This window comes from Littorina saxatilis, linkage group LG8 (genome assembly GCF_037325665.1).
Source record: "Littorina saxatilis isolate snail1 linkage group LG8, US_GU_Lsax_2.0, whole genome shotgun sequence".
Classification (NCBI taxonomy): Eukaryota; Metazoa; Mollusca; class Gastropoda; order Littorinimorpha; family Littorinidae; genus Littorina; species Littorina saxatilis.
In genome coordinates this window covers 3,123,786-3,146,645 of record NC_090252.1, presented here as the reverse complement: position 1 = coordinate 3,146,645, position 22,860 = coordinate 3,123,786, and the positions used below count along the sequence as shown (strand labels likewise).

At 43.9% G+C, this 22,860-nt stretch overlaps 1 protein-coding gene across 8 annotated transcripts in view; it reads left to right on the top strand.

Moving 5' to 3' along the window:
• LOC138972544 (serine/threonine-protein phosphatase 2A 65 kDa regulatory subunit A alpha isoform-like) overlaps positions 1–22,860 on the top strand; it is an 84,768-nt gene that overhangs the window by 28,476 nt on the left and 33,432 nt on the right. For 6 of the 8 annotated variants that reach the window (XR_011457663.1, XM_070345189.1, XM_070345188.1 and 3 more), the window contains exons 7-9: positions 3,217–3,384; positions 8,512–8,626; positions 21,214–21,370. Coding sequence is in view for 7 of the 8 variants with exons in the window: in XM_070345189.1 (XP_070201290.1) it covers positions 3,217–3,384; positions 8,512–8,626; positions 21,214–21,370 (440 nt within the window). In the remaining variant the exon portion in view is untranslated. The remainder of the gene's footprint in view (positions 1–3,216; positions 3,385–8,511; positions 8,627–21,213; positions 21,371–22,860) is intronic. The other 2 variants (XM_070345192.1, XM_070345190.1) reach the window with 1 other exon arrangement.

Sequence of the window (22,860 nt, the reverse complement as noted above, 5' to 3'; positions counted from 1 at the left end):
AGTGTTCCTCACAAACTGCCCAAACAATGTCATCCTGTTTTGTGCCTGTGTAGCATCCTGTTTTGTGCTTATTTTTCCTCACAAACTGCCCAAACAATGTCATCCTGTTTTGTGCTTGTGTAGCATCCTGTTTTGTGCTTGCATTTGTGACAGTGACACCTACAGATGGTTGGTTGTGACAGTGACAGCTACAGATGGTTGTGTTGCCTGAAATTTGATCATGATCCCTGTAAAGAACATACGCATGAAGTTACACCTCTTTTGCTTTTGTATTCCATTTGTCAAGCAATTTTATATTCCATTTGTCAAGCAGTTTTATATTCCATTTGTCAAGCAGTTTTATATCTCATTTGTCAAGCAGTTTTATATCCCATTTGTCAAGCAGTTTTAAAGCTGAATATCCGTCTCCGGGAGATCAAGCCTTGTTATGGTAGAAGGCCACAGGGATAAACTTGGCGTTGCAAGCAGGAGAAACTAGAGCTACATCTGCCATGCACCAATGTCTGCCTTGATGCAAGTGTTGAGAATAACAGCAAGAAAACAGATTTACTCTCATAACAACAATATCAGAGATCAAGCCTTGTTATGGTAGAAGGCCACAGAGATAAACTTGTTATGGTAGATGGCCACAGAGATAAACTTGTTATGGTAGAAGGCCACAGAGATAAACTTGTTATGGTAGAAGGCCACAGAGATAAACTTGTTATGGTCGAAGGCCACAGAGATAAACTTGTTATAGTAGAAGGCCACAGAGATAAACTTGTTATAGTAGAAGGCCACAGAGATAAACTTGTTATAGTAGAAGGCCACAGAGATAAACTTGTTATGTTAGAAGGCCACAGAGATAAACTTGTTATGGTAGATGGCCACAGAGATAAACTTGTTATAGTAGAAGGCCACAGAGATAAACTTGTTATAGTAGAAGGCCACAGAGATAAACTTGTTATAGTAGAAGACCACAGAGATAAACTTGTTATGGTAGAAGGCCACAGAGATAAACTTGTTATAGTATAAGGCCACAGAGATAAACTTGTTATAGTAGAAGGCCACAGAGGACAAAGAACAAATGTTTATTTTGAATGTTTTATGTATGTTATTATTACGGACACAAACGCTCAGCAATGTAATTTCTCTTTTAGAGATTAATAAAGTTATTGTATTGTATTGTATTGTATTGTAGATAAACTTGTTATGGTAGGCCTCAGAGATAAACTTGTTATGGTCGAAGGCCACACAGATAAACTTGTTATGGTCGAAGGCCACAGAGATATACTTGTTATAGTAGAAGGCCACAGAGATAAACTTGTTATGGTCGATGGCCACAGAGATAAACTTGTTATGGTAGAAGGCCACAGAGATAAACTTGTTATGGTAGAAGGCCACAGAGATAAACTTGTTATAGTAGAAGGCCACAGAGATAAACTTGTTATGGTCGAAGGCCACAGAGATAAACTTGTTATGGTAGAAGGCCACAGAGATAAACTTGGCGTTGCAAGCAGGAGAAACTAGAGCTGCATCTGCCATGCACAAATGTTGGCCTTGACGCAAGTGTTGAGAATAACAGCAAGAAAACAGATTGACTCTCATGACAACATCCTGATACTGTCCTTTGTGGCATGGACATGACAATGTCAAACAGATTGACTCTGATGACATCCTGATAGTGTCCTTTGTGGCATGGACATGACAATGTCAAACAGATTGACTCTCATGACAACATCCTGATACTGTCCTTTGTGGCATGGACATGACAATGTCAAACAGATTGACTCTGATGACATCCTGATACTGTCCTTTGTGGCATAGACATGACAACGTCAAACAGATTGACTCTGATGACATCCTGATACTGTCCTTTGTGGCATGGACATGACAATGTCAAACAGATTGACTCATGACATCCTGATACTGTCCTTTGTGGCATGGACATGACAATGTCAAACAGATTGACTCTCATGACATCCTGATAGTGTCCTTTGTGGCATGGACATGACAATGTCAAACAGATTGACTCTGATGACAACATCCTGATACTGTCCTTTGTGGCATGGACATGACAATGTCAAACAGATTGACTCTCATGACATCCTGATACTGTCCTTTGTGGCATGGACATGACAATGTCAAACAGATTGACTCTGATGACATCCTGATACTGTCCTTTGTGGCATGGACATGACAATGTCAAACAGATTGACTCTCATGACAACAATATCCTGATACTGTCCTTTGTGGCATGGACATGACAATGTCAAACAGATTGACTCTCATGACATCCTGATACTGTCCTTTGTGGCATGGACATGACAATGTCAAACAGATTGACTCTGATGACAACATCCTGATACTGTCCTTTGTGGCATGGACATGACAATGTCAAACAGATTGACTCTGATGACATCCTGATACTGTCCTTTGTGGCATGGACATGACAATGTCAAACAGATTGAGTCTCATGACATCCTGATACTGTCCTTTGTGGCATGGACATGACAATGTCAAACAGATTGACTCTCATGACAACATCCTGATACTGTCCTTTGTGGCATGGACATGACAATGTCAAACAGATTGACTCTCATGACAACAATATCCTGATACTGTCCTTTGTGGCATGGACATGACAATGTCAAACAGATTGACTCTCATGACAACAATATCCTGATACTGTCCTTTGTGGCATGGACATGACAATGTCAAACAGATTGACTCTCATGACAACAATATCCTGATACTGTCCTTTGTGGCATGGACATGACAATGTCAAACAGATTGACTCTCATGACAACAATATCCTGAGACTGTCCTTTGTGGCATAGACATGACAATGTCACCTTTTGTCACTCTCTCTAAGTCAGCTTCATTGTTCAGCATGATTTTATCTTGGATTGTTTTTTTGTTTTTTTGTTTTTTGGTTGTTGCCTCCATAAAAATCAGTTTGAAGAGCCAGTAGAGACTAGAAAGTGGCCTAGCAGACGGAGTTGTGTGTTTAGCGTGTTTTGGTTGTTGCCTCCATAAAAATCAGTTTGAAGAGCCAGTAGAGACTAGAAAGTGGCCTAGCAGACGGAGTTGTGTGTTTAGCGTGTTTTGGTTGTTGCCTCCATAAAAATCAGTTTGAAGAGCCAGTAGAGACTAGAAAGTGGCCTAGCAGACGGAGTTGTGTGTTTAGCGTGTTTGCTCCATTTTAATTAGCGCCTTGTGTGTACAACACATCAGTGTTTGCTGCAGGATTCTGTGCGACTGTTGGCCGTGGAGGCGTGTGTCAGTATCGCGTCGCTGCTGCCCTCCGAGGACACGGAGCAGCTCGTCATGCCAACGCTGCGACAAGCCGCCGAGGACAAGTCATGGAGAGTGCGCTACATGGTGGCTGACAAGTTCACTGAGGTCAGTCTCTGTGTGTGTGTGTGTGTCTGTCTGTCTGTCTGTCTATGTGCGTGTGTGTGTATACGTCTGTGTGTGTATGTCTGTATGTGTGTCTGTGTATGTCAGTATGTGCGAGTGTATGTGTGTCTGCTCATGTGTATGTGTGTCTGCTCATGTGTATGTGTGTCTGTGCACAAACCCCATTGACTAGTGGACAGTGTGGGTGTGCACAAAACCCCATTGACTAGTGGACAGTGTGGGTGTGTACAAAACCCATTGACTAGTGGACGGTGTGGGTGTGCACACAACCCATTGACTAGTGGACAGTGGGTGTGCACAAAACCCATTGACTAGTGGACAGTGTGGGTGTGCACAAAACCCATTGACTAGTGGACAGTGTGGGTGTGCACAAAACTCCATTGACTAGTGGACAGTGTGGGTGTGCACAAAACTCCATTGACTAGTGGACAGTGTGGGTGTGCACAAAACTCCATTGACTAGTGGACAGTGTGGGTGTGCACAAAACCAGGTGGACAGTGTGGGTGTGCACAAAACCAGGTGGACAGTGTGGGTGTGCACAAAACCCCATTGACTAGTGGACAGTATGGGTGTGCACAAAACCCATTGACTAGTGGACAGTGTGGGTGTGCACAAAACTCCATTGACTAGTGGACAGTGTGGGTGTGCACAAAACTCCATTGACTAGTGGACAGTGTGGGTGTGCACAAAACCAGGTGGACAGTGTGGGTGTGCACAAAACCAGGTGGACAGTGTGGGTGTGCACAAAACCCATTGACTAGTGGACAGTGTGGGTGTGTACAACACCCCATTGACTAGTGGACAGTGTGGGTGTGCACAAAACCCATTGACTAGTGGACAGTGTGGGTGTGCACAAAACCCATTGACTAGTGGACAGTGTGGGTGTGCACAAAACCCATTGACTAGTTGACAGTGTGGGTGTGCACAAAACCAGGTGGACAGTGTGGGTGTGCACAAAACCCATTGACTAGTGGACAGTGTGTGTGTGCACAAAACCCATTGACTAGTGGACAGTGTGTGTGTGCATAAAACCAGGTGGACAGTGTGGGTGTGCACAAAACCCATTGACTAGTGGACAGTGTGGGTGTGCACAAAACCCATTGACTAGTGGACAGTGTGGGTGTGCACAAAACCAGGTGGACAGTGTGGGTGTGCACAAAACCCATTGACTGGTGGACAGTGTGGGTGTGCACAAAACCCATTGACTAGTGGACAGTGTGGGTGTGCACAAAACCCATTGACTAGTGGACAGTGTGGGTGTGCACAAAACCCATTGACTAGTGGACAGTGTGGGTGTGCACAAAACCCATTGACTAGTGGACAGTGTGGGTGTGCACAAAACCAGGTGGACAGTGTGGGTGTGCACAAAACCCATTGACTAGTGGACAGTGTGGGTGTGCACAAAACCCATTGACTAGTGGACAGTGTGGGTGTGCACAAAACCAGGTGGACAGTGTGGGTGTGCACAAAACCCATTGACTGGTGGACAGTGTGGGTGTGCACAAAACCCATTGACTAGTGGACAGTGTGGGTGTGCACAAAACCCATTGACTGGTGGACAGTGTGGGTGTGCACAAAATCAGGTGGACAGTGTGGTGTGCACAAAACCCATTGACTGGTGGACAGTGTGGGTGTGCACAAAACCTATTGCAGGGATCGCGTTTACCGGTAATTTCCGGTATTTTACCGGTTAAGATTCGCCAATACCGGAAAAAAAGTGGATGTCGGTCAGACGTACCGATTGTTATTTGGTTTGACCGGTAAAAAAAAAAGTAGTAATTACAAAAATCGTTTGTCAGTACGAGGGAGAGAGAGAGAGAGAGAGAGAGAGAGAGAGAGAGAGAGAGAGAGAGAGAGAGAGAGAGAGAGAGAGAGAGAGAGAGAGAGAGAGAGAGAGAGAGAGAGAGAGAGGTGCACCGAGAGAGAGAGAGAGAGAGAGAGAGAGAGACTCAGAGAGAGAGAGAGACTCAGAGAGAGAGAGAGAGAGAGAGAGAGAGAGATTTGGATGGCTTGTTGTGACAGCGCTACAATGTTGCGATTATGTCTCCATTGATGACACTTGATGTCAAAACATGACGTCAAAAATAACAAGGAGGCGATCTCCGAAATGTCTTTCAGTACGATTGTGCCAGATCTAAAGTATTTGCTAGCAGATTATTTGAGCAATGTAGGTGGTCAGGGAGCGGAGAAATCTTTCTTGTCGCCGAGAAAAAGATCTACACACACAGACATCATACTTTTCGCGCCATTTCTTTCGGTTCCCGGTCCATCGTAAAATCTTTATGAGAAACTGAAAGACAATAAGGGACGGCGTCTAACTATAGCCGACATAGCATCATACCGGGAAATCACGTACTCACACCAGCTTAGATCTTTGTCTACATACAGTTGATTATTGTGAGGCGAGTCGATTGCGATGAAGAAGCAACGATCTTTACTGTCTTTTCTACCCCCAAGAGGTGAGAAAAGGCCTTTGAATGAAGGAACTGAAAGTGAAAGTACTTCACGGCTCTCTCTCTCTCTCTCTCTCTTACAGCGGCTGCTGATGTGTCACTGTCAAGTTGTGCGACAGTTGCTTTGAGGGGGGGTGGGGGGGGAGAGAGAAAAAACTCCGCATATCACTGACATTGATAAACATTGATTTAATGTATTGTAAGTCATTGTTTGTCTTTTACTGGTTGCCTTGGCAAGCTTACCGATTTTCGTGAGAGCCTTGTAGCCAGCTCATGACGTCATACCGGTTTGAAAAATACCTAGCGCGATCACTGCCTATTGACTAGTGGACAGTGTGGGTGTGCACAAAACCCATTGACTAGTGGACAGTGTGGGTGTGCACAAAACCCATTGACTAGTGGACAGTGTGGGTGTGCACAAAACCCATTGACTAGTGGACAGTGTGGGTGTGCACAAAACCCCATTGACTAGTGGACAGTGTGGGTGTGCACAAAACCCATTGACTAGTGGACAGTGTGGGTGTGCACAAAACCCCATTGACTAGTGGACAGTGTGGGTGTGCACAAAACCAGGTGGACAGTGTGGGTGTGCACAAAACCCATTGACTAGTGGACAGTGTGGGTGTGCACAAAACCCATTGACTAGTGGACAGTGTGGGTGTGCACAAAACCCATTGACTAGTGGACAGTGTGGGTGTGCACAAAACCAGGTGGACAGTGTGGGTGTGCACAAAACCCATTGACTAGCGGACAGTGTGTGTGTGCACAAAACCAGGTGGACAGTGTGGGTGTGCACAAAACCCATTGACTAGTGGACAGTGTGGGTGTGTACAAAACCCATTGACTAGTGGACAGTGTGGGTGTGCACAAAACCCATTGACTAGTGGACAGTGTGGGTGTGCACAAAACCAGGTGGACAGTGTGGGTGTGCACAAAACCCATTGACTAGTGGACAGTGTGGGTGTGCACACAACCCATTGACTAGTGGACAGTGTGGGTGTGCACAAAACCAGGTGAACAGTGTGGGTGTGCACAAAACCCATTGACTAGTGGACAGTGTGGGTGTGCACAAAACCCATTGACTAGTGGACAGTGTGGGTGTGCACAAAACCCATTGACTAGTGGACAGTGTGGGTGTGCACAAAACACATTGACTAGTGGACAGTGTGGGTGTGCACAAAACCAGGTGGACAGTGTGGGTGTGCACAAAACCAGGTGGACAGTGTGGGTGTGCACAAAACCCATTGACTAGTGGACAGTGTGGGTGTGCACAAAACCCATTGGCTAGTGGACAGTGTGGGTGTGCACAAAACCCCATTGACTAGTGGACAGTGTGGGTTTGCACAAAACCCATTGACTAGTGGACAGTGTGGGTGTGCACAAAACCCATTGACTAGTGGACAGTGTGGGTGTGCACAAAACCAGGTGGACAGTGTGGGTGTGCACAAAACCCATTGACTAGTGGACAGTGTGGGTGTGCACAAAACCCATTGGCTAGTGGACAGTGTGGGTGTGCACAAAACCCCATTGACTAGTGGACAGTGTGGGTGTGCACAAAACCCATTGACTAGTGGACAGTGTGGGTGTGCACAAAACCCATTGACTAGTGGACAGTGTGGGTGTGCACAAAACCAGGTGGACAGTGTGGGTGTGCACAAAACCCATTGACTAGTGGACAATGTGGGTGTGCACAAAACCCATTGACTAGTGGACAGTGTGGGTGTGCACAAAACCCCATTGACTAGTGGACAGTGTGGGTGTGCACACAACCCATTGACTAGTGGACAGTATGGGTGTGCACAAAACTCCATTGACTAGTGGACAGTGTGGGTGTGCACAAAACCAGGTGGACAGTGTGGGTGTGCACAAAACCAGGTGAACAGTGTGGGTGTGCACAAAACCCCATTGACTAGTGGACAGTGTGGGTGTGCACAAAACCCATTGACTAGTGGACAGTGTGGGTGTGCACAAAACCCATTGACTAGTGGACAGTGTGGGTGTGCACAAAAACCCATTGACTGGTGGACAGTGTGGGTGTGCACAAACCCCATTGACTAGTGGACAGTGTGGGTTTGCACAAAACTCAATTGACTAGTGGACAGTGTGGGTGTGCACAAAACCAGGTGGACAGTGTGGGTGTGCACAAGCAGGCCTTTGTCAAGCAAGAAAAGACCAGCAGTAAATGATTGGACCAAGAGTGGTGTGCACATGACCAACTGGGACCAACCTAACTCTCAGATGGATTGGTTGAAATCTTCTGTTGCAACCTATCTGTCCTTGTTCCCACACAGTTGGGAACTTTGTCATGCACACAACATGCATACTGATACTGAGGGAGTGTGATTGAAGGGTTCTATCCTTGTTCCCACACAGTTGGGACCTTTGTCATGCACACAACATGCATACTGTTACTGAGGGAGTGTGATTGAAGGGTTCTATCCTTGTTCCCACACAGTTGGGACCTTTGTCATGCACACAACATGCATACTGATACTGAGGGAGTGTGATTGAAGGGTTCTATCTTTGTTCCCACACAGTTGTGAACTTTGTCATGCACACAACATGCATACTGATACTGAGGGAGTGTGATTGAAGGGTTCTATCCTTGCCTAGCTAAGCTGTGCTGACAGTGTTGTTGTTGCCATGGTGTTGACAGCTGCAGAAAGCGGTTGGACCGGAGATCACCAAGAATGACCTGGTGCCAGCCTTCCAGAGTCTGCTCAAAGACTGCGAGGCTGAGGTGCGCGCCGCCGCCGCTCACAAGATCAAAGGTACGTCAGCAAGATGAGAGGTGGCAGTCAAAAGCAGTGTGTTAGGTCAAACAATGTCTTGAATGGGTTTAAGGGTCAAACAATGTCTTGTATAGGTTCAGGTCAAACAATGTCTTGTATTAGTTTAGGTCAAACAATTTCTGGTATAGTTTTAAGGGTCAAACAATGTGTTGTATAGGTTTAGGTCAAACAGACCTGTTTACCAGTACGATTTGGGCGTATTTTGTACGCTAAATTATTATCGGTACGCAAATACGCGACACACGCACAAAATACGCCTTAGAAAAAGTCCAGAATACGTTTTCCGGTGTTGGTGTGCTGATTACGGGATGGTACAACTGATACCGGTTTCGGTCGAAGGGAGATAAGAATAAGATAAAGAATAAGAATACTTTATTATCTCATAGAGAAATTCAGGCGTGGTACATAACAATAATACAAACAGGACATTGTGTTTACATAAGACATATAGCACTATATAACAGGGCAGGTTATAGACACACCTCCCACATACCTTTCTGGCCATTCCTTGCATTGTGCTTACGCATTCAGTCATGAACACATCCATGTCTCACTTACACATCGCACACACAGACATTCTTATACGCTCAACTTACCCATTCACACATGGACATTCGACCACGCTCCACTTACACATTCCATGACAGCGAGTCTTCAGCTGTGGAAACCTTGTTCAGTTGTTGGCACGTGCAATCGTCTGGACAATTGTGGCAAAATGAAGTGGAAAAATGTGCCAGTTTCGGATGACTGTACCAAATCTAAACAGTTGAAGCAGCAGATTTTCTTGGAGAAATATAAGAAAGAGCCAGGAATTGTGGAGTCTACTATGGGGAAAAGTCATGCACACTGCAAGTATTGTAAATCAGATTTCTCCGTTGCCCATGCTGGGAAATATGACATCGAACGACACTGCAGTTCCAAAACTCACCTGGACAAGGTTGCTGCAAAGAAATCCGCTGAAAGCTGCCAAGGAATTATGAAGTTCACTCCCGCAAACACCGCAAATCCTGCCAGAAGAAAAGGCTGTAGTCCGTGCTGAAGCAATGTTTTCTGAGATGATTGTAAAAATGAACTTTCCACTGTCAACCGCAGATGTTATTTCACGAACTTCATCTTTTCATTATCAATCTGTTTGGAAGACACTAGTTATTATGAGTTATTTCTAATATGCTGACTGTTAGCAAATGATAACAAGACATGTCGAGAAAAAAGATATCAAAATGAGCCTTTAGGCGAATTTTGATAGCGTTTTCGAGACATGTCTTGTTATCATTTGCTAACAGTCAGCATATTAGTAATAACGGTTTTATTATCCGTGCGTGGTAACAAACATAATACCCGAAGCGACCCTGCAAGTAAAGTGTCGCCATTTTGGCTTGGTTGGTTACAAGGTAAACAGAGCAAACAAAACAAACATCCAGCACACTTTCAGCTTTCAAGTAATCTTTCCCAAACAGTTTAATTCACAACGTGTCCCTTCTTTTCTGTGCATAGTATCATAAAAACACTCAACAACAACAAAAAACCAGAACACAGACTCGAAAATGCTAACAAACAGAAAGTCCGAAATTGGAACGGACAGTTCTCGGAAGAGCCATCTCAAATGTTGCACATTTGTGTTGCGCATGCGCAGTTGAATGCGGTTAAATGTCGGTGGAATTGAATGTTGATCGTTGCATGCGAGAGGTCACAGTGATGGAACATTGGCGGATTTGGTCTCGTTGGAGGCATGGCAGGTTCGTATTCCGGATCGAAAAGAGCTGCTACCTCGTCGTTGCTGAGTTCCACGTCCTGTCGGATCGTCTGCTGGCTTGTGACAGTCGCCGATGCAACGAGACGACCCCGTTCGATTCTGCTTCCCGTCGCATAAAGTTTTGGCTTGTTCTCCCCGCGAAGTATGACTTGGGAGCAGTGCCAACTGCCTATTCTCTGTGAGCTGGGACGACATAGCAGCTGCCATCTCTAGTTTTTTGGCGGTGGATGTTTTTTGGTAAGATCTAACAGTTTTGTGACCGGTGACACTGATAATGTCAATTGGACTGAAGTTCTTGTCTGCGAGTAGACTAGTGTTGCACCCGTCGCTCGCACGCTGTGGTTTGTGTAGATCTATATCTGCGACAATTGACACAGCTCACTTCTTCATAGTGTGGACGCCCATGGGTCTGTTGTCATACCATGTTTCGTCATCTCCATGGAACGTGTTGACAGGGAATTGCGAAAGATGCTCACACTTTGGATTTAGCAGAGACAGGTACTTGTAGCTGTACACTGGACAGCTGCTGTCCCCAGTCTCTGGCATGACTCCAGTCACAAGTTCTTCGTCTCCAGCTCTGTGATTCTTGGTAAGTTCATCGAACTGTTTGATTACGTATTGTTTCCCTGTTGTTTGATCCATCTTCACTTCGAAGGTGTCTTTCGTCATTTTTTCAAAGTTTTCCAGGCCCCGTCTAAAAAAATAAAACCGGACATCTAACTGAACCTTGTTCAAAAGGCCAGTGGGGGTGTTGGGAGACATGAATTTTGATGCGTATAGGTTTTTTAGATCTTCTTGATTGATGGCAGGTTTGTTTGCCATGTTGCCAAAAGCACATAGGTGTAGTCTGCTACTGACAGCACCAAAAAGAGTTGCTTCCCTTTACTCAGTATTAAACTTACTTGCCATTCTATTTCCCTCCCACCGACAGAATTTGCTTTTTAGCACATTTTACTCAGTAAATTGCACGAGAAAAATGTCAAAAAGTGACATTCAGTAGAACAATTCACCCTGATGTTTTTTATATTAATTTTTATTTTGTCGTGGTGATTTTTAATGCGTTATACAAAAAGGGTCCCGCCTTGAACGTTATAACATTTAACAGGTCATCTAGAATCAGTCCTGATTGGTCACATAGCCATAAAGGGCACTAGAATGATAATAAAATGCTATAAACTGACAGGTAAATAAAATTGTTTTATCCCTGTTGTATTGGAAGGATTTAAATTCTGAAGGTGTTCACAAGACATGCTATTCTTACACAAACACGTTTGCACCCACGCGTACATTTTCCCTAGCCCATATGGCTTTGCTTGCAAAGTACACCAACTTTTTGAAAAATACACTCAACTTTTTGGGAAAGTACTCTTGCCTCGGGTTTAGGGTAAACAGGTCTGGTCAAACAATGTCTTGTACAGGTTTAGGTCCAAAAATGTCTTGTATTAGTTTAGGTCAAACAATGTCTTGTATTAGTTTAGGTCAAACAATGTCTTGTTTAGGTCAAACAATGTCTTGTATAGGTTTAGGTCAAACAATGTCTTGTAGGTTCAGGTCAAACAATGTCTTATAGGTTTAGGTCAAACAATGTCTTGTAGGTTCAGGTCAAACAATGTCTTGTAGGTTCAGGTCAAACAATGTCTTATAGGTTTAGGTCAAACAATGTCTTGTATAGGTTCAGGTCAAACAATGTCATAGGTTCAGGTCAAACAATGTCTTGTATTAGTTTAGGTCAAACAATTTCTAGTATAGGTTTATGGGTCAAACAATGTCTTGTATTGACATTTTGAATACACGAACGAGTTCCGATCCGTAAATTGTACTAACCGGTTGTGTACTGCGTGCAAAACATGCCCGGCGCCCGCGAGAGTAGCGTGTCTTATAGGTTCAGGTCAAACAATGTCTTGTAGGTTCAGGTCAAACAATGTCTTATAGGTTTAGGTCAAACAATGTCTTGTATAGGTTCAGGTCAAACAATGTCTTGTATAGGTTCAGGTCAAACAATGTCTTATAGGTTTAGGTCAAACAATGTCTTGTATAGGTTCAGGTCAAACAATGTCTTATAGGTTTAGGTCAAACAATGTCTTGTATAGGTTCAGGTCAAACAATGTCTTATAGGTTTAGGTCAAACAATGTCTTGTATAGGTTCAGGTCAAACAATGTCTTGTAGGTTCAGGTCAAACAATGTCTTGTTTAGGTTCAGGTCAAACAATGTCTTATAGGTTCAGGTCAAACAATGTCTCATAGGTTTAGGTCAAACAATGTCCTATAGGTTCAGGTCAAACAATGTTTTGTATTAGTTAAGGTCAAACAATGTCATAGGTTCAGGTCAAACAATGTCTTGTATTAGTTTAGGTCAAACAATTTCTAGTATAGGTTTAAGGGTCAAACAATGTCTTGTATTGACATTTTGAATACACGAACGAGTTCCGATCCGTAATTTGTACTAACCAGTTGTGTACTGCGTGCAAAACATGCCCGGCGCCCGCGAGAGTAGCGTAGTCAGTTGGTCTTGCTGCTGTTATTACAACTATCGCGGGCGTTTCAGCACATACTTTTCTGAACGCGGTCACTTCGTAGCTCATTCTTTCTGGAGGGAAAAAAATGGCTACAGCGACGAACACGGATTCAGGATACTTTGGCGATCAACCGCCACCGAGCAAAAAAAAGAAGCTCGGTCAAACTCCCAGGCAGGCTTTTCTGCCAAAGTACCATGAGGAGCATCCATGCCTAGTTTCGTCGAGAAAAAGGAAGCATTTTGCCCACTGCACTGTGTGCAACATGGATTTTTCAGTGAAGCACAGTGGGCTTTACGACTGTAACCGCCACAAGAAAAGCACTTCCCATCAGGAATTCAAGAAATCCCGACCAAAGCAGAGGAAATTGGACTGTTTTGTGAAGAAACCCGTGCCAGGGAAAGAAGACCAAGACAAGCTCACTTTTGAGAAATCGGTAACCTGAGCAGAGGCAATGACCTGCCATATTATTGCCGACGCAAACCTGCCCTTCTTGTTGATACACATACTCCCAGTCCCTACTTTTTGTGACTTGATGTTCTCATTTGTCACAGGTCTTGAATAGGGGGTCCCACAGTATAATCAGACATGGGATTCTTCCGTAAATTTACGGAATTCCGTAAATTTTTAGGCTCCAGGGATCATTCTTGAGATTCGTGCAAATCCGCTGAGAAAATTTTGGGGTATATGTAGGTATAGACCCAAGTTTTTCGGCCGGTCCGCTGATCGCGACGCTCCATTCCATACTATTCTTGAACGGTTGGTTCCTAAAACGGTCACACTGTTGCTGGTCGATCCGTATGGGAACGCGCTCTTTGTCTCCTAGTCCTACAGTCACCGTTTCAACGTAGCTATCGGGGATTCAGTATAAACATACCGTATGAGAATGATTCGGCGCCATTTTTACATCGTTTCGAGCCACCTGCCAAAATGATGAGGAAGCTAAAGCGAGACGAAACCGTTCTATCCCGGGAAATTGACCAGCAGAAGTACAAGAAAAATCTCTGGAGATTCGACTGGCTCGATGAAGTTGTATCATTGAGCTGGAAATACGAGAAAGGCCAGAAGACACAAGACGTGAAAGTGAAAGTTGGCGATGCCGTTTGCTAAAATCAACTTGCCGGGAAAAGCTCAGTGCACTTTGTGCAACGATGTTAATGTTATCAACTACGGTTCCAATGGAAAGACTGCCCTCAAAAGCCACTTGAAAAGCAACAAGCACCTGACTATCCTGAAAACCCAGTCGTGTAATCAGTCACTGTGGTCGTTTGGCACCGACAAGGTAAGAACATTGAAACCACACCGTCACACACCACCACCACCCCCCCCCACCCCCCCTCTCTCTCTCTCTCTCTCTCTCTCTCTCTCTCTCTCTCTCTCTCTCTCTCTCTTTCTCCTCCTTATTTTGAGTCTTAGCGTAAAATTAATTTGAGAAACATGGGAAGGAAAAGAAAGGGGGGGGGGCTATGATTAAGCTGAAATATGCATTTCAGGGCCATTTTTGTGTGTCTAAAACACTAAAAACCTTCAGCTTCTGGGGGCTTCGCCCCCAGACCCCGACCAGGGGCGTTGCCCCTGGACCCTACTGGGGGCCTTCTGCGGCCCCCAGACCCCCGCCTTGTCATAGGTTTAGGTCCGTAGACACCACCTTAACGTTGGACTTTTCTCGGAAACTATCAAAGCGATCGGGCTCATATTTTGTTTAGTCGTGACCTCCAATGACCTCTACACTTTAACGATGGTTTTGTTGACCTTTGACCTTTTTCAAGGTCACAGGTCAGCGTCAAAGGAAAAATTAGACATTTTATATCTTTGACAAAGTTCATCGGATGTGATTGAAACTTTGTAGGATTATTCTTTACATCAAAGTATTTACATCTGTAGCCTTTTACGAACGTTATCAGAAAAACAAGGGAGATAACTAGCCTTTTCTGTTCGGCAACACACAACTTAACGTTGGGCTTTTCTCGGAAACTATAAAAGTGACCGGGCTCAAATTTTATGTGAACGTGACTCATTGTGTTGTGAATAGCAATTTCTTCCTGTCCATCTGATGCCTCATATAATATTCAGAACTGCGAAAGTGACTCGATCGAGCGTTTGCTCTTCTTGTTACTTAATTGTCGAGCTGCAAAGCTTTGTCACAAACTTACACACCGCGGATGGCGACAATGTAGTGTCGGAAGGATATCGAGTGCAAACAGTCTCTCAAAGCGCGAAGTTTAGCGGAACAAAGCAGCCAAGAAGTTTTCGTATCCTCTGATCGTCGATGTTCGACATTCATCAAGTACTTAAAATGGGTAATCTGAATGCAACAGGAACTTTCAACAAATACAGCAAACTCTGACGAATTGTGTTTTGTGTAGTTATTTTGGGTCAGACGGGTTTTGCCAGCAGGAAAGGCCAAACAGTGCAGATTCATGTCTGTCGCACAGGAACCGAAAGTGGTTCAAGCATTTCGTTTCTGTGTTGCGACATTCACCTTAGTCAGTTCAAAATGTCATTTTTTTTACCAATATTAGTTGAAGTCCTTACCTTTCATAACTAGAATGTGTTGGGTAGAACACAAAAATACTGCAGAACTGATAAAAAATGCACAAAGGATTGAAGGCTTAGGTGGTTTAAAGTTGGAATTTGGTTTCCATGTTACAACATTCATCACGTAAATACAACACTTTAAAACGTCTCTTATTCAGCAACCAATTACTCTTTTTGTCTAATTTTTGCATTATTATGTATAGCAAACAATAGACTTCATAGTAAAAACAATTATTTTGTATTTCTTGACACTTTATTTTTTACTTTGTATGTAACACTTTGGACCACCATTTCTGAGAATGACCCATATATATATATATATATCTATCAGGGTTCCACACAGGCTCTGAGGTCAAGGGTATTCATACCCTTTCACCAAAAACGTAAAGGGTTTTCATACCCTTTCCTGATTGATCAAAGGGTATGGCATGTTGTCGGCGACTCGGTGTGTTGCTTTGCTGTTTTACCAGGTTCTTGCATGTGCATGATGTCAATGTGTGCAAATTGCATTGTCAATTTGAGAGTGCTTTGAATAAAGGAAATAATTTATGACCATTGTGAAATGTCATATGTGTAAATTCTTGCTTGTAGCATTACAATAAGTGAATAACACTTACACATTTACAGCAATTACCGGGGTATCAAAACACTAGTCAGAGGCTGAGAGCTTTCACAAAATGAACAAGTAAACTGGCTTGAAATTCTGAACAGTAAACTTTTATTAATAACCCAGAACCCAGCCACCAACTGACAATTATGAGTTCAACAGTGCAGTTCCACACAGTTTTTTCCCCACAAATTCAGGGTAATGCTATGAAAAGTCAGTTCAGTTCCACAACAACAAGAACATTATTATGGGTATCAATAAGTTTGAAATTATTTGCCTGTTCAGTTGTTGGTTACAAATTAACAACACACCTATCAAGTGCCTGTTGAAATTCACATCTGCAACACACTTGTGACTGTGTCTCTCCACAACAACAGTTCAATCTAAGTTCCAACACACTTGTGACTGTGTCTCTCCACAACAACAGTTCAATCTAAGTTCCAACACACTTGTGACTGTGTCTCTCCACAACAACAGTTCAATCTGAGTTCCAACACACTTGTGACTGTGTCTCTCCACAACAACAGTTCAATCTAAGTTCCATCACACTTGTGACTGTGTCTCTCCACAACAACAGTTCAATCTGAGTTCCATCACACTTGTGACTGTCTCTCCACAACAACAGTTCAATCTAAGTTCCAACACACTTGTGACTGTGTCTCTCCACAACAACAGTTCAATCTAAGTTCCAACACACTTGTGACTGTGTCTCTCCACAACAACAGTTCAATCTAAGTTCCAACACACTTGTGACTGTGTCTCTCCACAACAACAGTTCAATCTAAGTTCCAACACACTTGTGACTGTGTCTCTCCACAACAACAGTTCAATCTAAGTTCCAACACACTTGTGACTGTGTCTCTCCACAACAACAGTTCAATCTAAGTTCCAACACACTTGTGACTGTGTCTCTCCACAACAACAGTTCAATCTAAGTTCCAACACACTTGTGACTGTGTCTCTCCACAACAACAGTTCAATCTAAGTTCCAACACACTTGTGACTGTGTCTCTCCACAACAACAGTTCAATCTAAGTTCCAACACACTTGTGACTGTGTCTCTCCACAACAACAGTTCAATCTGAGTTCCAACACACTTGTGACTGTCTCTCCACAACAACAGTTCAATCTAAGTTCCAACACACTTGTGACTGTGTCTCTCCACAACAACAGTTCAATCTAAGTTCCATCACACTTGTGACTGTGTCTCTCTACAACAACAGTTCAATCAATCTAAGTTCCAACACACTTGTGACTGTGTCTCTCCACAACAACAGTTCAATCTAAGTTCCAACACACTTGTGACTGTGTCTCTCCACAACAACAGTTCAATCTAAGTTCCAACACACTTGTGACTGTGTCTCTCCACAACAACAGTTCAATCTAAGTTCCAACACACTTGTGACTGTGTCTCTCCACAACAACAGTTCAATCTAAGTTCCAACACACTTGTGACTGTGTCTCTCCACAACAACAGTTCAATCTAAGTTCCAACACACTTGTGACTGTGTCTCTCCACAACAACAGTTCAATCTAAGTTCCATCACACTTGTGACTGTGTCTCTCCACAACAACAGTTCAATCTAAGTTCCAACACACTTGTGACTGTGTCTCTCCACAACAACAGTTCAATCTAAGTTCCAACACACTTGTGACTGTGTCTCTCCACAACAACAGTTCAATCTAAGTTCCATCACACTTGTGACTGTGTCTCTCCACAACAACAGTTCAATCTGAGTTCCAACACACTTGTGACTGTGTCTCTCCACAACAACAGTTCAATCTAAGTTCCAACACACTTGTGACTGTGTCTCTCCACAACAACAGTTCAATCTAAGTTCCATCACACTTGTGACTGTGTCTCTCTACAACAACAGTTCAATCTGAGTTCCAACACACTTGTGACTGTGTCTCTCCACAACAACAGTTCAATCTAAGTTCCATCACACTTGTGACTGTGTCTCTCTACAACAACAGTTCAATCTGAGTTCCAACACACTTGTGACTGTGTCTCTCCACAACAACAGTTCAATCTAAGTTCCAACACACTTGTGACTGTGTCTCTCCACAACAACAGTTCAATCTAAGTTCCAACACACTTGTGACTGTGTCTCTCCACAACAACAGTTCAATCTGAGTTCCAACACACTTGTGACTGTGTCTCTCCACAACAACAGTTCAATCTAAGTTCCAACACACTTGTGACTGTGTCTCTCCACAACAACAGTTCAATCTGAGTTCCAACACACTTGTGACTGTGTCTCTCCACAACAACAGTTCAATCTGAGTTCCAACACACTTGTGACTGTGTCTCTCCACAACAACAGTTCAATCTAAGTTCCAACACACTTGTGACTGTGTCTCTCCACAACAACAGTTCAATCTAAGTTCCAACACACTTGTGACTGTGTCTCTCCACAACAACAGTTCAATCTAAGTTCCAACACACTAAAGCGTGGCATCATTGAAAGGGCGTTGCAACTGTATGGCTCTAATATTACTCTGTAACTCATGTCTTTGGGTGAAGTCTTTGTGTTTTGCTTTGCAAGTCACAACCACTGTCAACAGATTTCCTTTTCCTCATGGCTCCGTGCACTTGCAATGCCCTTCCAGTGATGTCACGCTTTAGGTCAGTGCCTACGTGTTTAATCATCATTTTGTTGGCCAGTCTCTCCACTGAGAGTCGGTTCCTTAGCTTTGACTTCCCCCGGTTCTGTTGACTAAAGCCTCTCAGTCTCACAGGGTACAGAAGTGATTGGAATATGGTCAAGAGAATTTCACCAAGCATGCAAAGTTCGTTGTTTTGGATCAACTGCAGCAGGCTTTCTTGGTCGTGGCATTTTCAAACACAAAGTCAGTGACAAAACTGATCGTCTGCAAACTTGCGCTCGCGGTCTTCGCGGAACCAACAGAACCAAAAATAGCGATGGGGAAGTAACTCTGGTCACGCTGACAGCGCCAACTTCCTGGAGACAGTAACAACACGTGTCGAGATCGCCGGTGAAGCTTTCCGAAATTAGTCTCCCGCGAAAAAAAAACACACAAAAACTCGAGCGTCGCATAACCAGTCGTACCGTTTGTAAAACGATCAAAGTCATACCCTTTTGCCTTTCACGTCGTACCGTTTGTAAAACGATCAAAGTCATACCCTTTTGCCTTTCACGTCGTACCGTTTGTAAAACGATCAAAGTCATACCCTTTTGCCTTTCAAGTCGTACGTGATTATACCTCTTGGCAAAATAATTGTTACTTACCGACACCCTTTCAAAGAGCGTCTCGTACGTTATTATACCTCTTGGCAAAATAGTTGTTACTTACCGACACCCTTTCAAAGAGCGTCTCGTACGTGATTATACCTCTTGGCAAAATAATTGTTACTTACCGACACCCTTTCAAAGAGCGTCTCGTACGTGATTATACCTCTTGGCAAAATAATTGTTACTTACCGACACCCTTTCAAAGAGCGTCTCGTACGTGATTATACCTCTTGGCAAAATAGTTGTTACTTACCGACACCCTTTCAAAGAGCGTCTCGTACGTTATGATACCTCTTGGCAAAATAATTGTTACTTACCGACACCCTTTCAAAGAGCGTCTCGTACGTTATGATACCTCTTGGCAAAATAATTGTTACTTACCGACACCCTTTCAAAGAGCGTCTCGTACGTGATTATACCTCTTGGCAAAATAATTGTTACTTACCGACACCCTTTCAAAGAGCGTCTCGTACGTGATTATACCTCTTGGCAAAATAATTGTTACTTACCGACACCCTTTCAAAGAGCGTCTCGTACGTGATTATACCTCTTGGCAAAATAATTGTTACTTACCGACACCCTTTCAAAGAGCGTCTCGTACGTGATTATACCTCTTGGCAAAATAGTTGTTACTTACCGACACCCTTTCAAAGAGCGTCTCGTACGTGATTATACCTCTTGGCAAAATAGTTGTTACTTACCGACACCCTTTCAAAGAGCGTCTCGTACGTGATTATACCTCTTGGCAAAATAGTTGTTACTTACCGACACCCTTTCAAAGAGCGTCTCGTACGTGATTATACCTCTTGGCAAAATAATTGTTACTTACCGACACCCTTTCAAAGAGCGTCTCGTACGTGATTATACCTCTTGGCAAAATAATTGTTTCTTACCGACACCCTTTCAAAGAGCGTCTCGTACGTGATTATACCTCTTGGCAAAATAGTTGTTACTTACCGACACCCTTTCAAAGAGCGTCTCGTACGTGATTATACCTCTTGGCAAAATAGTTGTTACTTACCGACACCCTTTCAAAGAGCGTCTCGTACGTGATTATACCTCTTGGCAAAATAGTTGTTACTTACCGACACCCTTTCAAAGAGCGTCTCGTACGTGATTATACCTCTTGGCAAAATAATTGTTACTTACCGACACCCTTTCAAAGAGCGTCTCGTACGTGATTATACCTCTTGGCAAAATAATTGTTACTTACCGACACCCTTTCAAAGAGCGTCTCGTACGTGATTATACCTCTTGGCAAAATAGTTGTTACTTACCGACACCCTTTCAAAGAGCGTCTCGTACGTGATTATACCTCTTGGCAAAATAATTGTTACTTACCGACACCCTTTCAAAGAGCGTCTCGTACGTGATTATACCTCTTGGCAAAATAATTGTTACTTACCGACACCCTTTCAAAGAGCGTCTCGTACGTGATTATACCTCTTGGCAAAATAATTGTTACTTACCGACACCCTTTCAAAGAGCGTCTCGTACGTTATGATACCTCTTGGCAAAATAGTTGTTACTTACCGACACCCTTTCAAAGAGCGTCTCGTACGTTATGATACCTCTTGGCAAAATAGTTGTTACTTACCGACACCCTTTCATTGTTACTTACCGACACCCTTTCAAAGAGCGTCTCGTACGTGATTTGGGGGGTCAGTGGGTATAATACCTCCAATTTTACATGATGTGGAACCCTGTTTATCCACAAAAAAAAGATTTCATGTCTATGCACTTATTTAGTCTTGTTTGCTGTGGCGGGGTTATAAGGTGGCAACACTTCATTCCCTCTTGGTGCTTTTCCAACAGACTTTTGCCAAAAGTTGATTGCCTGCTTCTTTGTGTTAATTGCATGCTTCTTTGTGTTAATTGCCTGCTCTGTGTGTCACCAGACTTTTGCCAGAACCTGTCAGCAGACGTGCGTGAGAACATCATCATGACCAACATCCTGCCCTGCGTCAAGGACCTGGTTGCCGACGCCAACCAACACGTCAAGTCTGCCCTGGCCTCCGTCATCATGGGACTCTCTCCTATACTGGGCAAAGACAAGTATGTCTGTCTGTCTGTCTGTCTGTCTGTCTGTCTCTGTTTGTCTGTCTGTCTGTATGTCTGTATGTCTGTCTGTCTGTCTCTGTTTGTCTGTCTGTCCTAGCCTCCGTCATCATAGGACTCTCTCCTATACTGGGCAAAGACAAGTATGTCTGTCTGTCTGTCTGTCTGTCTCTGTTTGTCTGTCTGTCTGTCTGTCTGTCTGTCTGTCTGTCTGTCTGTCTGTCTCTGTTTGTCTGTCCTAGCCTCCGTAATCATGGGACTCTCTCCTATACTGGGCAAAGACAAGTATGTCTGTCTGTCTGTCTGTCTGTCTGTATGTCTGTATGTCTGTCTGTCTGTCTCTGTTTGTCTGTCTGTATGTCTGTCTGTCTGTCTGTCTGTCTGTCTGTCCTGGCCTCCGTCATCATGGGACTCTCTCCTATACTGGGCAAAGACAAGTATGTCTGTCTGTCTGTCTGTCTGTCTGTCCTAGCCACTGTCATCATGGGACTCTCCTATACTGGGCAAAGACAAGTATGTCTGTCTGTCTGTCTGTCTGTCTGTCTGTCTGTCCTGGCCTCTGTCATCATGGGACTCTCTCCTATACTGGGCAAAGACAAGTATGTCTGTCTGTCTGTCTGTCTGTCTGTCCTAGCCTCTGTCATCATGGGACTCTCTCCTATACTGGGCAAAGACAAGTATGTCTGTCTGTCTGTCTGTCTGTCTGTCCTAGCCTCTGTCATCATGGGACTCTCTCCTATACTGGGCAAAGACAAGTATGTCTGTCTGTCTGTCTGTCTGTCTGTCCTAGCCTCTGTCATCATGGGACTCTCTCCTATACTGGGCAAAGACAAGTATGTCTGTCTGTCTGTCTGTCTGTCTGTCTGTCCTAGCCTCCGTCATCATGGGTCTCTCTCCTATACTGGGCAAAGACAAGTATGTCTGTCTGTCTGTCTGTCTGTCTGTCTGTCCTAGCCTCTGTCATCATGGGACTCTCTCCTATACTGAGCAAAGACAAGTATGTCTGTCTGTCTGTCTGTCTGTCTGTCTGTCTGTCTGTCCTGGCCTCTGTCATCATGGGACTCTCTCCTATACTGGGCAAAGACAAGTATGTCTGTCTGTCTGTCTGTCTGTCTGTCTGTCTGTCTGTCTGTCTGTCTGTCTGTCTGTCCTGGCCTCTGTCATCATGGGACTCTCTCCTATACTGGGCAAAGACAAGTATGTCTGTCTGTCTGTCTGTCTGTCTGTCCTAGCCTCCGTCATCATGGGACTCTCTCCTATACTGGGCAAAGACAAGTATGTCTGTCTGTCTGTCTGTCTGTCTGTCTGTCTCTGTATGTCTGTCTGTCTGTCTCTGTATGTCTGTCTGTCTGTCTCTGTATGTCTGTCTGTCCTAGCCTCCGTCATCATAGGACTCTCTCCTATACTGGGCAAAGACAAGTATGTCTGTCTGTCTGTCTGTCTGTCTCTGTTTGTCTGTCTGTCTGTATGTCTGTCTGTCTGTCTGT